The 20475-nt window shown below is 42.2% G+C and overlaps 3 protein-coding genes across 3 annotated transcripts in view; 1 reads left to right on the top strand and 2 right to left on the bottom strand.

Annotated features, from left to right (window-relative positions):
* LOC143736377 (SLAM family member 5-like) overlaps window positions 1-4154 on the bottom strand; it is a 42822-nt gene extending 38668 nt beyond the window's left edge. Inside the window, exons 1-2 of the mRNA XM_077227117.1 lie at window positions 4124-4154; window positions 83-400 (exon numbers count right to left, since the gene is read on the bottom strand). Of these exons, the coding sequence (XP_077083232.1) occupies window positions 83-400; window positions 4124-4154 (349 nt within the window). The remainder of the gene's footprint in view (window positions 1-82; window positions 401-4123) is intronic.
* LOC143736324 (uncharacterized) overlaps window positions 1-20475 on the bottom strand; it is a 200062-nt gene that overhangs the window by 55451 nt on the left and 124136 nt on the right. The window lies entirely within an intron of this gene.
* On the top strand, window positions 9627-16265 carry LOC143736376 (uncharacterized). Its single transcript, XM_077227116.1, has 6 exons — window positions 9627-9725; window positions 9874-10006; window positions 10373-10431; window positions 15821-15974; window positions 16081-16167; window positions 16261-16265. The coding sequence occupies exons 1-6, from the start codon at window positions 9654-9656 to the stop codon at window positions 16263-16265; spliced, it is 510 nt and encodes a 169-aa protein (XP_077083231.1). The 5' UTR covers window positions 9627-9653.

Here is a 20475-nt window from a genome sequence, read left to right as displayed (position 1 = left end):
CAAACTATGAAATGATCAAACATTTCAACATGTACATAGCTAACAAAATACAAAGGACAGGACAAATTATGTCTCTACTCACCATAGACAGAAACACTGAATGTTTTTAAAGATTGTTCTGCTCCAGTTATCAGTACTTCATAAACTCCAGTATGTTCAGTTTTGGTGTTTGTGATGGTCAGAGATCCAGTTTGATCGTCCAGCTTCAGTCTGTCTCTGAATCTCCCATCAGGAACATCAAATGTGGAGAAGATTCCAGTAGCTTTTCTGATTTGAGCTATGAGAGACTTTTTAGCTCCATATTTCCACAGTATGTCTTCATCTTCTTGCATTTCAGTAACATCAGTGTTTAGAGTAACAGAATCTCCCTCCATCACTGACACTGAATCACCAAACACACCTGAGAACATGAAGAGGGTTTGTCACTGATTATGGCTCTTACAATGCCTGAAATCAGTTTTTAACCTTTAAATATGAATTGAAGAACAGTAGCAGAGATGCTAAACATAATGAAAGGTGACCAATATCAACAATCAGACATGTTAAATCAATATATTTATTTTCAATGCGTTTTAAAATTATCTTCTGTAGCAAAATAAATGTAAAGTTACATGATAAATTAATTGTAACTGAAATGCAAATAAATGACACAACACAAATATATGAATAACTTACCAATGAGACGGCAGCAGCACAAACAGAGCAAAACAAGTGCGTGACACATGTTCAGTTGTTCAGTGAAAACTCAAACTGATTAAAACAAGCGTAACAGAACGGTTAATCTTGCATGTGAATCCTCCCCTGACAGAGTTTGACCCTCCTATAGTGCACATGCACAACCGCTCTCTACACTTGTTATATATGGTTACATAATCTTATAATAAGACTATAATAGAACTATGTTTTTAACAGTGGAAAACATTCATTTTTTTATCATTTTGATAATCTTTGAAATTTAACATTGATGATGTTAAATATTTAAAATTAGAAGAATATTGTGTGAAAATATATGATGAACATGCTACAGTGAAATGGAGTATAAGTCTAATTTTAAAATGGCTGTGTACATCTCTCATTTTTAGTGCATGGAAAAATTTAAAAGCGTGATCTCACCAGTTTACTGAAGTTCATCTTCTGAGTCAAACTGAAAGATGCTGCGGTTGGTGTTCTTCAGAGATGTGGTTTGATCTGTTGGTTGACAGACTAGTTTGTCAGAGAGAATGGGTAATTAGAGCATGTGTGTATATAGGTGAAGAGCTTCTTCCTGTCCTGCTGCTATAAAGTCTCTCTTCTATTTTACAGAAACAATAGGCCTAAACCATGATGAGAAACTGTCTGACACAGACAGAGAAAAGCAATAGCAAAACATTGATCATATTTAACACATATTTGAAAAGTGTACATTTTAAACATGTTTTTTCTCAAACAAGAATATTCTCAAACATAGAATTATTATTGAGATATAATAGATATATAATAGAGCTTATTCTCAATAAGCTCCCTATGTCGTGTTTCGTGTTCACAAATTCAGACACTGGTTAGGGCAGTAAGGATGTTGGCTCACTACAGATTGGGACACAAACGACAATATCCTCATGGTACAACATCACTAATTATGAACAAACTGATATATTTCTGACATTTTTTATGTTTTAAGTAGGCCTACATCATGATAAATAGGGTAGAGTGGGGGAAATGCCCCCTTGAGGTAAAACGCATCTCTACTGTTTTTACCAACAATAAAAAAAACACTAGATAAAGTCAAAAATATGTTTTTGTTGTTGCTATGGACTATGTTAACAAGAGTGATGTAGAAGTATTCACTATGAAGCCTACACTGGCGACGTACCTACGAGAAAAGATTTCACACATAATTTTCAGCAGTGAGGGAAAAAAGTGTTTTAAAGCTTGTCGTTTAGCAGAACATCACAGTTATATATGATATGAGAATAGGACAGACTTTATTTAGGGGGAGTACATCTATTTTCAGAATGACAATTTTTTCCCAAACCTACTCTGTGGGTTGTTAAGTTTTCTTCTAAAGTGTTTGAAAACTCAGAAGTGAAGACCAGGAGATTCAGGTTTGTATCTTTATTGAGAACACAAGCTCTGTGTCTCTGTAGTCTTCCAAGCTCGTCTCGAGTCTCACTAAGGGAAACGTTCCCTTGCAATTTATAAACATTTTAGGGGCAGGGCTTAACATTGTGATGAACAACGCATGTAAATGAGGTATGTAGATTTAGGAACCTGCCCTATACTGAGAGTGTTCCAATCCAGTCAGCATAACTATTCAAACAGTGAAGCTACTGTAGGATTACAAATTTATTTAAATGTTTTAATTTAGGTTCAACAGTATTTTAACTGAGAAAGTGCACACACTGTTTTCCATTTTTGAGGCAATCAAGGTTTTGGACATTAACCTCTTGTCACATCTCAAAGGTCAGCTGGGCCTTTTGTTGATCTAATCAGGCTGGTTGGATTAGCATCTCAAGGCTCTGAGTAACACTGTTACCTGATGAAATCAGGTAACCAGCTGAATCATGTACTTTCCTTTACATGTTTTGTTCAAGAGTCCCCTCCTCTATGAAATTAATCCCACCCCCTTGAAATGTATATAAACTGCCATGTAAAGTTCCCTTAGATTAGACTTGGGTAAGATTTTGGATGCAGCAGACTACAGCAAATAAACAATCCTGCTTAAAAGATACAACCCCAACGTCTCCTGGGGCCTCATTTATAAACGTTGCGTACGCACAAAAGAAGGCGTACGCCGCTCTCTACGCAATAATTGGTATTTATAAAAATCAAACTTGACGGTAAAATGTGCGGTCCTTCACGCAAGCTCTGACCCAGGCGTACGCACAAAAACGGGTGAAATGAGAAATGGCAACACCGTCGGCAGATGGAAGAAACACGTGAAAGTGTGTGAAACTGTTGACCGTTGTGTAAAATAAATGGCAATACTGCCTCTCATAAATAAAACGAAGACTTCACAAAGCAAGTCTAATAATTTACAGCCTACATAACACCCGTTTAATCGATCTGCAACAGAAATGCAAATTAACACATAGGGCCTATTTGCAAAAAGAAAAGTGAAATATGTTCTGCAATAATATTGGCATGTTATACAATTCATCCTCATAAATAAGATGGTAAACAGAACGAAATAATGTACAAAACTGATATTCTCGCCAATGTGTCCGTCTGGCGGAGCAGATTAGATAGTCAGTCAGATAGATAGATAGATAGATAGATAGATAGATAGATAGATAGATAGATAGATAGATAGATAGATAGATAGATAGATAGATAGATAGATAGATAGATAGATAGATAGATAGATAGATAGATAGATAGATACCCAGCAAACACAAAAACGTTGCAAAAACGTTTTATTTTGGTTACATTATTTTTTTATATTTAGGTGTGGTTTCTTACGTTTTTAAAACGTTGCACTGCAACATTACCTAATTGCAACCAAAAAACAACATTGTGAAACGTTGTAAAAACGTTACATGTTTGCTGGGTAGATAGATAGATAGATAGATAGATAGATAGATTATTTGTCCACTGGGGAAAGTTGTTTTAGTAAAAATGTCTTCATCAGCTACGGAATCATGGTATTCATGCATATGCCATTAGTTTGTTTTATTTTAGATAAAATAACGTATGACGTATGTCTCAACCACTCAGAAAGCTGCTAGAAATTACATTTGCGCTGAACTATTTCCCATTTCCTAGTAGATTATAACCGACATCTGTAGCTTGTCAGATGCAATTAAATGGATGGAAATAAAATGGAATAATCACAATCCGTAATGACGCACAATGGCTGATCTTGCACTCTTAGAAGATGTGGAAAATGGAAGGATTCGGAGTGAACGCATCTTCAGACAGCAAAAGACTTGCTGGCAAATGAGGCAAATGTCCGACCATTTCTTTTTTATTTCGGCCACAGTCCGATGTTCTGAGGCTGCCTACAGCATTTACGGCGTCTGCAACCTTTTGCCACTCAAGTGCCTTTTTGGCATTAGTAATGCCCACACTGTGCCCTCCAAACAACATTTTTCTCCTCTTTTCCACTTCGCCACGATAACTTCTACTTCACATTGAGTGAAGTTACGTTTTTTTGATTTCCTCTCTGTGTTCACCATGATTTCGAAATCGATGAATATTAACTTGTGGGCGTTTCACGGACTATTTATGGGCAACTATGGGCGTGACATGAAGCCGTAAAAGCTGCGCTACATTTAGAATTTGTTGTGATTTATTAAGGGAAAAATGCGAAGGATGTGCGTGCGCACGGTTTTATAAATCCGAATATTTCTGTGCGTACGCACGTCCTATGTTTCATTCGTACGCCACTTCTGACGCAAATCCTACGCAAAGTTTTATAAATGAGGCCCCTGGTCTTCGCTTCTAAGTCTCCTACACTTAAGAAGAAAAAGTTTACAACAGATGGTGCCGTGACCCGGATAGAGCTACTCACCAGAATCCAGATTGAATCAACAAAAGATCTCAACGAAGAATGAACTTTCTGACTGAGTTCCAGACAGAATCTTGAAAACCTCAAGCTCAACAAAGATCTCAACAAAGAATGAACTTTCTGACTGAGTTCCAGAACTGAATCTCAACTGGACCTCAACAAAGCTGACTGAGTTTTCCAGACTGAATATTTTCATTCAAACAACGATTCGGTGAGTTTCACTCTATTCAAAGAACCAGACCAGTACGAATTTTTGTGCCTCTCCGCCGTCAGAGAAAGAGTTATCAGACAGCTGTAGTGTTTGATTACCTAAAGTTATCCTTTAAAAGTTGTCTTTTAAAGATGAAAATATATCCTCTGTTCAGGCAGGGACGTTTTTAACATCACATGTTAAAAAGATATCCTCTGTGTCAGGCAGGGAAGATTAGTATTATTTTGCTAATTATTTGTGTTGTTGTTTGTTCTACTGGCGTACTATCTATGCGTCCACAGTATCAAGTGTTTCATTCAACCTATGAATCACGCCTCTCTCGAGAAAATCACAGTTCCTACCAGAAAAGACTATTACCCGTAGGGATGTCACGGACCCTAAAATTGCATGTTTGTTTAAGTGGCTAAATTTGTATTTTGTAAGAGTTATTTAGAACTCTCAAAGGGGGAAATGTAGGATTACAAATTTATTTAAATGTTTTAATTTAGGTTCAACAGTATTTTAACTGAGAAAGTGCACACACTGTTTTCCATTTTTGAGGCAATCAAGGTTTTGGACATTAACCTCTTGTCACATCTCAAAGGTCAGCTGGGCCTTTTGTTGATCTAATCAGGCTGATTGGATTAGCATCTCAAGGCTCTGAGTTACACTGTTACCTGATGAAATCAGGTAACCAGCTGAATCATGTACTTTCCTTTACATGTTTTGTTCAAGAGTCCCCTCCTCTATGAAATTAATCCCACCCCCTTGAAATGTATATAAACTGCCATGTAAAGTTCCCTTAGATTAGACTTGGGTAAGATTTTGGATGCAGCAGACTACAGTAAATAAACAATCCTGCTTAAAAGATACAACCCCAACGTCTCCTGGTCTTCGCTTCTAAGTCTCCTACACTTAAGAAGAAAAAGTTTACAACACTACCAAAGTTTCAGTAATCTGCTTACAATAGAGAGAAACAGGAATAGCAGGTTGGATAGAGAGCAGTAATCTGCCAGATACAGAAAACAGGACTCTCTTGCTGGAAAACTGTTTCACAGCCAATATTATCACCATCATAACCTTAAATGCTAAATTCAGTATACGAAACTTTCTCAGTTTATATACTATTGTATTGGACTCAATTAAAACATTTAATAAATTTGTAACACTACAGGTTAAAACACCCCCCGGGGGCATCGCTTCCCACTATCATTAATGTAGTTACCATGTACTGAACTTGGTTTTACATCAAATGTAATGTAACTAGGTGTTTGGATAAAAATATTTGGATATTATAATGTTGTGAACTTTTTCTTCTAAAGTGTAGGCAACTCAGAAGCGAAAACCAGGAGACGTTGGGATATCTTTCAAAGCAGAAGTTACTCTTTATTGAGGACTTTGCTGTTGCATCGCTGTAGTCATCATCCAAGTCTAACTAAGGCAGTATACATTGTAGTTTATATACCTTTCAAGGGGGAGGGATTTACATAGAGGTGAACAAAGCATGTAAATATGAAGTTCAGTAATCAGCATTTTACCGAAAATTCCACAGCCCTGATCTCGTCAGCATAACAGTGTAACTTAGAGGTTTGAGATGCTAATCCAATCAGCCTGATTAGATCCCTCAAACCTTAACATTATCATAGAGACAAAAAGCCCAGCTGTTCTTGAGAAGTAACCAAAGGTTAATGTCCTCATCTATGCCTCAAAATGGTAAACACTTGTGTGAACTTTCTCAGTTAAAATACTGTGGAACCTAAATTAAACATTTAATAAATTTGTAACACTACAATATTTAAAAATTACCTCAAGTTAGCATCAGCTAGCTAGTTAGCTGGCTAGTTTGCATCAGCTAACAATTTATCAAATAGGCTGATTTTCAGCATGGTTCATTAATTAATATTCATAATTATCTACTGTTATTTTGGCTTTTTTATTTTAAGCTAAACTACTTGTAATCCGATTTTGCAGTAAAGGTATAAAGCAAATTGCTTTGTCAGAGTGGAGGCATTTTACTTACTTGGTGCAAATAAAATTTTTTGTAAAAAATCCCAAAACATGAAAACTCTGGACATTTTTTATACTATACTATAATCTATGTCATTGTCAGTGAAAAATAGGAGAACTATTCTAGACACATTTAACTTTTGTTTCACAGAAAAAAATTACAAACATTTTCCCCCACTCTGCTCTACTTCGCTTCATTTCAGCCGTAAATAAATTATAAATGTTAGCTAAATTATGTTAATCACCTGTCTAGCGATGAATGTTAATGTTGAAATACAATTAAATAAAGGTTTATATTTAAAACAAAAACACACATTACGCGTCGTTATATGTAGTGAGTTGGCTCACGTGATTTATGTTCTATGCTTCAGAACTTCTGTTAAGGGACTGCGTTCCAATTCAGAGGCTGCATCCTACGAAGGGCGCATTCGAAGGCCGTTTGCGTCAACGACAAAGGCTCCTTCAAATGTGTCCTCCACATGCGTACTTTATTTCCTGCACATTTTTTTAAAAAGAAATTGCCAAATTATACTTATAACTTACTCAAATATCTAATGATACAAATGTAAAAATAAAAAAAACATTAAAGCAGTTTAAAATGTTGACTTAAGATGCGATTATGAAGTTTTATCTTTATACAGAAATGGAACATGGTGAACAATATTTTGAACCCTGTTGTTTTCAGACAGTTAAATATAACTTTCAAAAAAGTCTAGTGCAAACGTTACTGCCACTCATCAATGGTTGCTAGGCGAATAGAACAATTGTCCCATTTAACATTGCTCAGTCCGACCTTCGTGGCCTTTGAAGTCTGTGTCCTTCGAAGGATGCAGCCTATGAATTGGGACGCAGCTCTTGTGAGCATCCATACTCCCTGGTTTTCATGGTGCATTGTGGGACTTTTTAGGGAGCGAACGCTTCAGTGCACTGGAAGAGTTTTGCAAATGAGACAGCCCTTAAAATGTCCAAATCTCTGATCAGTGCCCTGACTACTGAACTAGGGAGCTGACTGAAACATCATCATTAGCAGGTTCAGTTGTTTTTGGTATCTATCTCCAGGAACAGGATGAGGTGACTGACTTACTACAGGCGAGATTTGACCAAACCTCTGAAATGGGCCTGAAAAAAGCATGCAAAATTAAAAACACTGATATCTTTCACATAATGCTTGGGAGAATCAAGCTGCAAATATGGAAATAAAAACATTAAATTATATTATTTATATTCGGTGCACCCGCTTCCAATGTTATCACTCGATTGAATGGGCGTTATCAGTGGTTCTCTTACGAGAGTATCTCTCGTACTGCGTAATATCTTACGCTATGGGGAAACCTCTTTTCCACGAGATATTGAAGCCAAAAATTATCCTTTAATTTTGATTAATGTAAAACGCTGTGCGGCAGCGTGCAGACATAGGCAAGACGGCTCGAAAGCGCCTATTGGCTGCCCTGCGGCAACAGCAGCAAGCCTATCGAGGGAGGCCCTGAGTGACGTGACATCCAATGGGGGCGCTTCGCGACCATTTCGTCACGTCCCGCCAGAATAGGCGTGGCCTTGGCCTGTAAATACACTCGACAGGCTGATACAGACTGGTTTTCATCGCTGAAGCGAACCAGCGCTGTTGTGTGCACGGCAAGATACGCAGTATCTTGTATGACGCAGAGTCTACTGAATGACGCAGCAACGTTGCAATATTTCGCGCTTGATATTTTCAGGTAAGAACATTTAAATTATAAAACCGAGCATTTAAACAGTAATTAATTAGTCAATAAGGGAAAACAATACATAAAATGTGTTTTAATGTTGCGTGACATGAGTATTGACATGAGATAACCGTATTTGCGATATTGCTCGCTTGATATTTTCAGGTAAGAACATTTAAATGATAAAACCGATCATTTAAACTGTAATTAATTAGTCAAAATTGGAAAACAATACATAAAATGTGTTTTAATGTTGCGTGACATGAGTGTTGACATGACCGTATTGAGATATTTTGTAAACGTTATATAGGCTAACGTTAAGCCCTATTACGTTACGTTATTAGCCTATCATTACGGTAACTTACTTGCTTTATGTGAGCATTAACATTGCTTATAAGCATGTTTTTACGTATGAAGCTAATGGGGAAATTTAGTTTCTAGTTAAACGCAAAGTTAGCCTGTAAAAATTACTTTTTCCACACTGTAAGGCTTATTGCATATTGTATGCTCGTTAACGCTTCACTGAAGCCAACATAGGCCTAACCTTAACAGTTACTCCTATTGACTTTAGTGAAATATTCAAACCCATGACGTATTTTATGGCTGTTTGGGAACCTGGGGATCTTGACTAGAATGTAAAATAAAGTTTTGTGGGTTTGAAAAAAGCTTGGATGGATTTGATCCCACACGAGGAAGCTTACAATTACATTCATGCAAAAGACGAATACTGGCAATCTATTAGAAGTAAATATAGACTGTGGTGTCTGTGTGTGTCACATTTATTGCTGTCCTTGACATTGGACTTGAAAAAAAAAACTGTCTGTTTATCTGTCTGTCTGCCTGCCTGTGTAACATTAATATTTATTTACCTAACTTTTTTGTCTCCCTTTACAGCATCTCCAGTGGATTGCAAGGACTTCTGTGGTAAGTTTGTTTTATTACTTCCATGCTCTATGTCTTTGTTCAACAATCCAAAATTTGGTTTTGACCTTTTAAGAGAGAAGGGCCCATTCACAAATCTGTCTTGTGCAAGTTTTTCTGTTTATGTTTTAGGTTGAAGATGCCCCAGAGAGGTAAGCCTTGCAGTTGCTAATCTAGAAGCATTAGGCAAGTGTGTCTGAGAACGATGGTATGATCTGCAACACTGTCTTTTTTATTACTGATTTATTACTGACTAGCATTTTCTTTCTTTGTTGTTATTCAACAAGAGAGAACTCCCATTAATGGGAATCAAAAGGAAACCCTGAAATCCTTTTTTAAGGATGGAATGACACGATTTGGGTCAGAATTAATTCCAAGAGCTGCATCTACTACTGGTTTGGACACCAGTGTCATAGAAGTAAGTTTTACTTTAGTGCCACACTAACAAACAACATGTCAAATAAATATATCATTCTGCTGCACTGCTTGTATAAATGAAGTGTTTTGTTAACATTCAGTTTAATTGGTGTAATACTCTTTCGTTATTTTTTGTTTTAGTTTTTCAGAACTGGATCGGTAATTACAAAAGATCAGAAATTACAAAAGCTTCGTCTGAACCCCGGCCATCAAAGGCTAAAGTTCACATCAGAGAGCTGTCGCCTTACAATCTTTTTTGTAGGGACATATTCAAAAACAAAGGTGAGAGACAAAATTGAACGGCTGCTTTTAATTGTTATACTAAATGGTTTGTTTTTGTACATAGTGGCCCTGTTGACATCAGGGGTTTACAAGGGTCATGAAACAGATTTTCAAGATAGTATTAGGCAAGTACTTCACTCACGCAAGTTGCATTCATCCACGTAAGACTGCTTTGTGTATTGAAAAGACTCATCAGGTCATCTACTTTACATGTTATCTTGTTTTTACAGAGTTGTTACAGAGAAATGGGTTTCACAACCCAAGTAAACCAGTGTGTTGGACAGATTGTCATTGTATGAATTTACATTAAAAAAGAGATGCTGAATTTAAAGTGTTAAGTTTTCTGTGCATCTATTTTTTCCACAGGCACAATGAATGACATTAAGGGCAGGTGGGCCACATTGGGGGAAGATAATCCAGAACACGTGACGATAACAATCCAACCGGGAACGACAGCACAACGAACAGGAATCCACTCAGCAACGACACGAAGAACAGGAACACACCGGAGACGAACAATGATCTGACAACATGAGACACCAGTTACTGAACATATAAAGCCACATACAAAGTGAAACCAGCTGGCGCTGCTGATCAGAAGTGATCAGTGACCACGCCCACACTAAACACACACACACACGGCACACAAGACGAGAGAGAGAAAGTGAATTGATCAAACGTGACAGTACCCCCTCCCCTAGGGACGCCAACCTGTCGATTGTAATCATCGATCAGAGAATGATCCAGGATGTCTCTAGCAGGTACCCAACTTCTCTCCTCCGGACCGTAACCTTCCCAGTCCACCAGGTATTGAAATCCGCGTCCCCTCCTTCTCGAGTCCAGAATACGATTTACCGAATACGTTGGTTCCCCGTCTACGAGACGCGGCGGTGGGGGAACCGGGACTGGCGGATTAATACGTGCGTAAAACACAGGTTTTATTTTGGAAACATGGAAGGCGGGATGAATTCTCCTGTACGCCGGAGGAAGTTTGAGGCGGACTGTCACCGGACTAATGATCTTGGTGACAGGGAACAGACCAATGAATTTGGGGGCAAGTTTATTAGACACGGATCAGAGAGGAATATTCTTAGTTGAAAGCCACACTTTTTGAACTACGACGTATACGGGGGGCTTTGACCTGTGGCGATCGGCCTTGGCCTTGGTACGCTTCCCCGCCTGGAGGAGAGTCTCACGGGCTCTATTCCAGGTGTGGTGACACCTCTGGACATACGCATGAGCGGAGGGGACCGCGACCTCGGACTCCATACTGGTAAAAACTGGTGGCTGGTATCCTAAACTACATTCAAACGGCGAGAGGCCCGTGGATGACACTGGCAACGAATTGTGGGCGTACTCCACTATCGAGAGTTTTTGGCTCCAGGAGGAAGGATTCTTGGACACCAAACATCGCAACACTCTCTCCAAGTCTTGGTTGGCTCTCTCGGTTTGTCCATTGCTCTGGGGATGAAACCCCGAAGATAGACTGACAGTCGCCCCCAGTAATCTACAGAATTCTTGCCAAAATTTGGACACAAACTGGGGACCCCTGTCAGAGACCACGTCTATCGGGAGGCCATGAAGTCGAAAGACGTGATCTATGACTGTTACCGCTGTCTCCTTGGCTGAGGGTAATTTGGGCAAGGGAATGAAATGAGCCGCCTTCGAGAACCGGTCCACGACAGTCAAAACGACTGTTTTGCCCTGGGAGGGCGGGAGGGCGGTAACAAAATCTAGAGCGATGTGGGACCAGGGTCTCGAAGGGACTGACAACGGTTGGAGTAACCCATCTGGAGGTCGATTGGAAGTCTTACCAGTGGCGCAAACCGAGCAAGCCAATACAAAATTGCGGATGTCACGAGCCATCATGGGCCACCAGAATCATGGTCTTACCAAAAAACCGGTGCGGTTAACTCCTGGATGACACGCTATGCTGGAAGAATGTCCCCACTGAATAACTTCAGACCGATTCCCCTCTGGTACGAATAAACGGTTCGGTGGGCACTCGGGCGGAGGCGTTACCCCTTCTAAGGCCGACATGACCCTCGATTCGATCTCCCACCTGAGAGCGGAGACAACAATAGTCTCTGGTAAAATACGCTCGGGAGTAGACGGGCGTTCGGTCTGATCAAAAATACGAGATAATGAGTCGGGTTTGATGTTTTTGGAACCCGGGCGGTACGAGAGAGAAAAGTCAAAACGTCCGAAAAACAGTGCCCAGCGAGCCTGCCTAGAGTTGAGTCTTTTAGCAGTTCTAATGTATTCTAGATTCTTGTGATCAGTCCAAACAATAAAAGGTACCCCTGACCCTTCTAACCAGTGACGCCACTCCTCCAGCGCTAACTTGACTGCCAACAACTCTCTGTTACCTATGTCATAGTTGCGTTCGGCAGGAGATAAACGATGGGATAAAAACGCGCAAGGATGCATCTTGTCGTCTGAGGAAGAGCGTTGAGAAAGAACTGCTCCTACCCCCACCTCTGACGCGTCGACCTCCACCACGAACTGACGTGATGGATCAGGGGCGACAAGAATGGGAGCTGAAACGAAGCGGCTCTTGAGTTTGACGAATACGGCCTCGGCTGCATCGGACCACCTGAACGTCGTTCTGGGGGAGGTCAAGGCAGTCAGAGGCGCGGCTAGTTGGCTGTAGTTGCGAATAAAACGCCGATAAATATTGGCAAACCCCAAAAACCTCAGTAGGGCCTTACGGGAATCTGGACTTGGCCAATCTATCACAGGCTTAACCTTGTCAGGATCCATACGCATTCCCTCAGACGATACGATGTGACCTAAGAAGGGAACCGACTGTGCATGGAAAACGCATTTCTCCGCTTTGACAAAAAGCCCATTCTCTAGCAACCTCTGAAGCACTCGTCTGACCTGCTGAACATGCTCCTGGAGAGAAGATGAAAAAATCAATATGTCATCCAGGTAAACATATATGAACTGGTCAACCATATCTCTCAGCACGTCATTGACGAGTGCCTGGAAGACCGCTGGGGAGTTGGACAGCCCGAAAGGCATGACCAAATATTCAAAGTGCCCCCTAGGGGTATTAAACGCGGTCTTCCACTCATCGCCCCTCCTTATGCGGACCAAATGATAAGCGTTACGTAAATCCAATTTTGTGAAGATGGATGCTCCCTGCAACCTCTCGAAAGCTGAAGACATCAACGGCAAAGGGTAAGTGTTCTTTACCGTGATGTTGTTCAACCCCCGGTAATCAATACAAGGTCGCAAAGATCCATCCTTCTTCCCCACAAAAAAGAACCCCGCCCCCGCTGGAGATGAGGAAGGGCGAATGAACTTGGATGCTAGAGAATCAGAAATATATTTCTCCATAGCCTCCCTTTCTGGTATAGAAAGTGAATATAACTTGCCCTTAGGCGGAGACTCACCTGGCACTAAATCTATGGCACAGTCGTAAGGACGATGCGGAGGTAGAGAAGCAGCACGAGACTTACTGAACACTTCTCTCAGATCCTGGTACTCCTTGGGCACGTTAGACAAATTCACCTCCTCCTCCTGAAACACAGAAACAGGTACAGACGAACACGCAGATACGAGACAAGACTCATGACACTTATTACTCCACGCAGACACAGAATTCTGACCCCAATCAATTCTGGGGTTGCGAAGTGTAAGCCAGGGATGTCCGAGTACTACTGGTGCAATGGGTGAATCAATGAGAAAAAATGTTATAGTTTCAGTGTGGTTGTCAGATGTAGTGAGTGTGATGGGTTCAGAAACGTGCGAAATGTTAGGAGGTTCTTGACCAGTAAGGGCGTTGACGGAGATCTTGCGGTTGAGGGGAGAAAAGCGGATGAGAAGTTGTTTAGCGAGTCTAATGTCCAGAAAATTACCTTCTGCCCCAGAGTCCAGTAAAGCCTTGGTGTCGTGAAAGTAAGTTGCCCACCTGAGCCTTACCGGAAGGAGAGTAGATGATGAGGTCTTCTCGGCGGAGATCCCACCCGATAGTAGCCTCACTGATACTATCGGGCTTGCTCTTTTACCGGGCATGAGTTGACGAAATGCCCCGGTTTACCACAGTATAAACAAAGTCGTTGGGATCTCCGCCTTTCTCTCTCCTCCCGGGAAAGCCGAGCTCTGCCCACCTGCATGGGCTTGTGATCGGTGACGGGGCTGACCGTGTCCTCGCTGACGGTGCGTGCACTCTCTGTGCTGAAGAAATGACGATTCTGGACGACCCGACTCCTCCTGCTCAGCCGAGCGTCGACCCGAAGAGCCAACTCAATGAGTCCGTTCAGTCTCGCGGGTAAGTCCAACATGTAGATCTCATCTTGGACACGGTCAGCCAGCCCATGCAGGAAACGGTCCCACTGCGCCTCCTCGTTCCATTGGCACTCTGCGGCCAGGGTGCGGAATTGGATGGAATATTCCGACACCGAGCGGTCTCCCTGGCGCAGATCTGCGAGTAGTCTGGCCGCCTCGCTACCCGCCACAGCCCGATCGAAGACTCTCTTCATTTCCTCCGAGAGTGCCAGGAACGAGGCGCAGCATGGATCTTGGTTCTCCCACACCGCCGTTCCCCAAAGTGCAGCCTTGCCAGACAATAGGGTTAACACAAATGCCACCTTGGATTGTTCTTGGGCGAATGTCTGCGGCTGTAACGAAAAGTGCATAGAGCATCTGGTTAAAAATGCTCTGCAGAACTCCGGCTCACCTGCATAACCCTCAGGTGTGGGTAAACGTGGCTCACGACGATTCCATCCTTCTGGAGAAGTGGGTTGAACGGGCGGTGTGGGCGGCGCAGTGGGAACCCTGAGAAGTTGTAGTTGTTGGGTGAGCTTGGACACCTGCGCCACAAGTGCTTGAACCGCTCGACCCATGTTCGTGATGCCCTCCTCTTGTTGGTCCATCCTGGCGATGCTGTTAGCAGCGAAGTTGTCCCAGCCTGATGCGCTTGCTGCATCCGTTGAGGTCAGATCATTCTGTGACATACTGGAACGACACCGGATGCAAATGCAATAAACGCTTTATTGAAGAACAGATAGCAGAACGGTCAGAACAGACACACTGGGGTCGAGACGGCACAACACAGATGGAACAGTGGCGCAGGGACCCAGGTGAGCAGGTGGTGCAGTGCTGGTAATGTCCTCGGTGAAGGTGCTCGGTGATCCCGTGGTGAGTATCCGTGACCGCGTGTGGAAGTCCAGTGAAGGTAATCCAGAACACGTAACAATAACAATCCAACCGGGAACGACAGCACGACGAACAGGAATCCACTCAGCAACGACACGAAGAACAGGAACACACCGGAGTCGAACAATGATCTGACAACATGAGACACCAGTTACTGAACATATAAAGCCACATACAAAGTGAAACCAGCTGGCGCTGCTGATCAGAAGTGATCAGTGACCACGCCCACACTAAACACACACACACACGGCACACAAGACGAGAGAGAGAAAGTGAATTGATCAAACCTGACACAAATATTTTCACTTTGAAGAAATTGTCAAAGGCTTATACCACCCTCTCAAACTAAATTCCTACTGGTTGGGCTAGTCTATTCACATCAAGGTGGTCAATTGAAGCATTAGTAGTAACAAATGGCTATGAGTCAAAATTATTGCATTTGGATTCTACGTAACAACTAATTTATAGTTAATGTAACCCTGGGTGGTCCTTGACCACTTATTTGCCACGTGTGACAACACTGTTTCCATATATTGCCAAGCCCTGTTATGAGTTGTTTCTTAAGTGTGTGTTGAATTTTTAAAAGTAGGTTGTGTATAATCAATGATTTACTATTTTTGTGGTTGTCTTCTTCCAAATATTGTAAAGGTGTCCAAGCTTGAGGATTTGGGTGTGGAAACAGCAATTTTATCATTTGACTGCCAAAAGTCCACATTAGAGGTGTTTGAACTGAGCAGCAAAGGAGCCACTGGTTTCCTTGATTCAACGGAGACAGTGAACAACTTTGCACTGCATTTTAAAGGTATTGGTTATAGAAAAATCCACAGAAATTGACTCAGGCCTGTAATAGTGCAAATATACATAATAGAGTTTTATGAAATTATTGTTGTCTGTTGTTACATCTGTAGCCAGCTCCTCACCCGCAACACCCAGTACCAGAGAACATGTCAGTGTTCTGGTAGGAAAAGTGCAAGATCTATTCAACCAAAAATACAGTAAGCATAAGTTCAAATACTTTTAATACCTTCATGAATCCATGGCATTATTATAAAATGAATAAATGATCTAATGTGCCCATCAACCATTAGATTGACACAGGGGCGTCGCTAGGCCCTTTTGAGGGGGGCTTCAGCCCCCCTAAATTTCTGCCTAGCCCCCCTAAAAATTTGTGATTTATGTAGGCTACACAAATTCCTGTTCGCTTCAGTCTTGTTATAATCAGATTCTGCGCATTCTTCATCTTCGGCACGTCAGAAACAGAGGACAGGGTGTGTGTGTGTGTGTGTGTGTGTGTGTTCATTTGAGCCTCATTGGTCTGTCACTGCTCGTCAATATCTGAATATTTGAGATGACCAATCAAATCAAAGTAGGCGGGCTTTATGTTCACAGAAGCTGCTGAGCGCGAATTTTAAAAGTGCGACTCGACGCGTACGGTCAAGTGCGAGATAAGATGTAAGAAGCTAAACTTAACATTTTATATTTGACATTTTTTTAGGTCATAAATGTTAAACGAATGACAAAAAATAATCAGGCAAACTAATATAGTTTTGTCTATTTTCGCCATTTTGAACTGAAAATAGGCCTATGTAACGTGACTCATGTAATGTAATTAGCTTACTGTCATTGTGAGGGGACAAGAAACATTAACAAAGCCGTTTTCATCATGTTAGGCACAAGATTAATAATGAATGTGTACATATTGAGAATATAATATAAATTGTAGCCTTTAGTAAATTAAAAAAGCTCAGCCTTAGGAGGGGAAGAGAAAGAGATGAAGAGACTGAGAAAATAAGAAAGAGTGATGGAGATGAGGAGAGAGCAGGTATTGACAAATAATCTACTGCCCACTGACATGGTTTTAAAGCTATTTCTTATCCTTTTTTTGGTCTTAAAAATGTCTTTAAATGCACATATCAGAGAAATAAAAAATGTGAACCCACTACCAACCTCAAATTTAGGACCTCCTTGATTATAAAACCCTGTCTACGGCCCTGTATTAGGCATAAGATCAATAATGAATGTGTAGCCTATAGTGAATGCATTTAATAAACTTAATTACCTAGCTTTAGTAGCTTTCAGTAAATAAACGCGTCTGAGAAAATGATTCATAGGCATAATCAACCTATCAGTTGACCCTATGTTTACTTTCTTCACTGACAGACAAAAATGAAAAGCCTATATCAGTCAAAGCTCAGCTTTAGGAGGGGAAGAGACAGGGCAAGATAAAAACAAAGAGAAAAAGAGTGTGATGCTGATGAGGAGAGAAAAATAATCAGCTGCCCACTGACATGGTTTTAAAGCTGTTATCCAATTTTTTTGGCCTTCAAAACATCTCAAAATGCACATATGTAGATCAGAGAAATCAAAATTTTCTCGGGGAAACCTCGAACCCCCCTGTCTGCCCTGCCTCACATTTGGGACCACAGTGATTATAAAACCTTGCCTTTGCATGGTAATGAAATTAATAGTGAGCATTAGATCCTAAACTAAAGTGTTAACTTTTTTTATTATAAAAAAAAAAAATCATACCCTCATTGGGGGCTTAGCCCCCCTAAAATGAAAATCCTAGTGACGCCCCTGCTTCCGAATAAGGTCAAATGTAAAGTTTGAGCTCATTTTTTTTTATGTAGATAAATATATTCATTATGACAACTACTTGCCAAATTTTCAGTGTCCTACATATCATACAATTGGCTGGACAACAAAAAAACTTTAAACTAATTTTTCTCAGTTTCACACTCTGGTGAGTTAAGGTCTTTTGCCTTTGTAGGGCAGAGTAGCCCGTGGCTCATATAGTGCATAATCACCATAGACTCACAGAGAGTCGGAGAAGAGAGGCTGCAAGCATCATTCCCCATGAAATAGCATCATACAGGAGCTAGTTATGTTAACAGTGTTTCACGCAGACAGGGTGAACGTGTTCAGCCTGAACTGGGTAACAGTATGGGTTATTCAACACCCATGGGGCTGTTCTATCGATCAGTGAGCGATGCAAAAGCAAAACTCAGCATTCTGCGCCGGCGCAGCGGGGCAGATAGTACTGAATTCTAGACCGACAGCAGCTCGGCCTGTAAGGCGGGAACATCTAGGTTATAAAACCTTATAAATGTAGACGGCGAGGCCCGGCCTGCCGACATACAGATATATTGCAAGGAAATCCCGCTAGACCACGCCCACGACGAGGCCACGCCTCTCGTGGAGTGCGCTCTGACACCCAAAGGACACTGCAGGCCCTTAGAAGTGTAAGCCAGCGCTATGGCATCGACTATCCATCTGGATAGGCTCTGTTTTGATGCGGCCAGTCCCTTGGAGTGTCCGCCAAACAAAACGAAGAGCTGCTCGGTCTGTCTGAAGACAGACGAGTGGGACACATAAGCTCTCAGCGCCCTGACAGGGCAAAGGAGACTCGCATCCTCCTCCTCATCATGAACCGGGAGGGCGCACAGGGAAATAACCTGGGCCCTGAACGGTGTGTTGAGGGATTTGGGCACGTACCCTTGCCTTGGTTTGAGTATGACTTTTGAGTCATTAGGCCCAAACTCCATACATGACGCGCTTACTGAAAGCGATTGTACCTATGCGCTTCACTTAAGCGAGAGCCATAAGAAACACCGTTTTGAAAGACAGATGTTTCATGTCTGACAAATGGATTGGCTCTGTAGGATTACAAATTTTATTTAAATGTTTTATTTAGACTTCCAATACTATAGTATTTTATATTGATAAAGTTTATAAATGATGAGACCACAAAATCTCTGCAAATGGTAGGAGTTCCCAGCGGAATATTCCTGACTGTCCCGCTCGTGTCTCACTGGGTGAAACTCATGCTGAGCAAGTTTTAACACCTGTTATTTTATTACTGAGACCGTTTGTCTTGGAGTTCTCATCTCAGTACGAGAAGTCTATGCCTTTCCTGTTCTCATGTCTCATGCTGAGCAGGTTCCACAATCTGTATACCTTATTTACGTTTGCTTTGTTTCAGAGAAGTCTCCACCTATATGTAATCCCTCCCCCCTGAAATGTATATAAACTACAATGTAACGTTCCCTTAGTTAGACTTGATTGAGATGACTACAGCGACGCAATAAAGAACTTCTGCTCGAAAGATACCTCTTAAAGTCTCCTGGTCTGCACTTCTAAGTTTTCAACACTTGAGAAGGAAAAACTTTACAACAGCTCGAATGGGGCACCTTTCATGGCTTCCAAAACCGTAGAAAGGTCCCACACAGGGACTGAGGGGGGTCTGGGAGGATTCAGCCTCCGAGCTCCCCTGAGGAATCGCACGACCAGGTCGTTTTTCGCCAGTGACTGGCCAGACGTCGGTTTTGCAAACGCCGCTATGGCCGCCACGTATACTTTGAGCGTGGATGGGGTTCTGCCCTTATCCAGCAGCTCCTGAAGGAAGGAGAGCACTTCCGTAACTCCGCAGTCTACGGGTGAAAAGCCCTGAGCTTGACACCAGGCAGAGAACACCGACCATTTCGAGGAATAGAGCCGTCTAGTAGACGGGGCTCTAGCCTGCGTGATCGTGTTTAACACTCCCTCCGGGAGGTTAGCGGGTACCCGTTGATGGCCCATGCATGTAGGGACCATAAATCCGGGCGAGGATGCCAAATCGAGCCCTTTGCCTGAGACAGGAGGTCTCTCCTCACCGGTATAGGGCACGGGGCAGTGCTGGTCAGCCGCATCAGGACTGGGAACCAAATCTGATTCGTCCAGAGCGGAGCCACGAGCAGCACTGGGCATCCGTTTTTCCCTGATTCGTCCCACCACTTGAGGCAGGAGCGAGACGGGGGGTAAAGCATAGAGGGGGCAGCGGGGCCATACGTGGGCCAGCGCATCCCTGCTCTTGGAGAAAAAGTTCGGACAGTGAGCGTTTTCTTGGAACGCGAACAGGTCCACCTGCGCTCTGCCGAATGTCTACCACAGCAGTTGGATCGTCTGCGGGTGCAGCGACCATTCCCCTGCTGGGACATTGTTTCTGGACAGACTGTCTGGTCCCAGATTCAGGTGACCAGGCACACGCGCTGCTTTCAGTGAAAGCAGGTTGTGCTGATCCCAGACCAAGAGGCGTTCCGTCAGCCTGTAAAGGTTTCGGGACCTGACGCCGCCCTGGCGATTTATATATGCCTTTATGTATGCCACCACTGACATGTTGTCCGACCGGACCAAGACGTGGTGGCCTTTTATCTGGGGACAAAAGCGTCGTAGCGCGTTGTTCGACTGCCAACATTTCCAGACAGTTTATGTGTAGAAGCTTTTCCCGTTCTGACCACTGGCCAAAGAACGGTCTGCCCTCGAGC

The sequence above is a fragment of the Siphateles boraxobius genome, unplaced genomic scaffold, assembly GCF_051911475.1.
Source record: "Siphateles boraxobius isolate OS27281-9 unplaced genomic scaffold, OSU_SipBor_1 13, whole genome shotgun sequence".
Classification (NCBI taxonomy): Eukaryota; Metazoa; Chordata; class Actinopteri; order Cypriniformes; family Leuciscidae; genus Siphateles; species Siphateles boraxobius.
This window is presented reverse-complemented; position numbering and strand designations above follow the sequence as displayed.

Bases quoted from the DNA above. Each gene is read 5' to 3' on its own strand.
- LOC143736376 (XM_077227116.1), top strand. From the start codon at position 9,654: ATGACACGATTTGGGTCAGAATTAATTCCAAGAGCTGCATCTACTACT. The intron at 9,726-9,873 runs GTAAGTTTTACT...TTAGTTTTTCAG, and splicing joins TGGACACCAGTGTCATAGAA to AACTGGATCGGTAATTACAA. The intron at 15,975-16,080 runs GTATTGGTTATA...TTACATCTGTAG, and splicing joins CTTTGCACTGCATTTTAAAG to CCAGCTCCTCACCCGCAACA.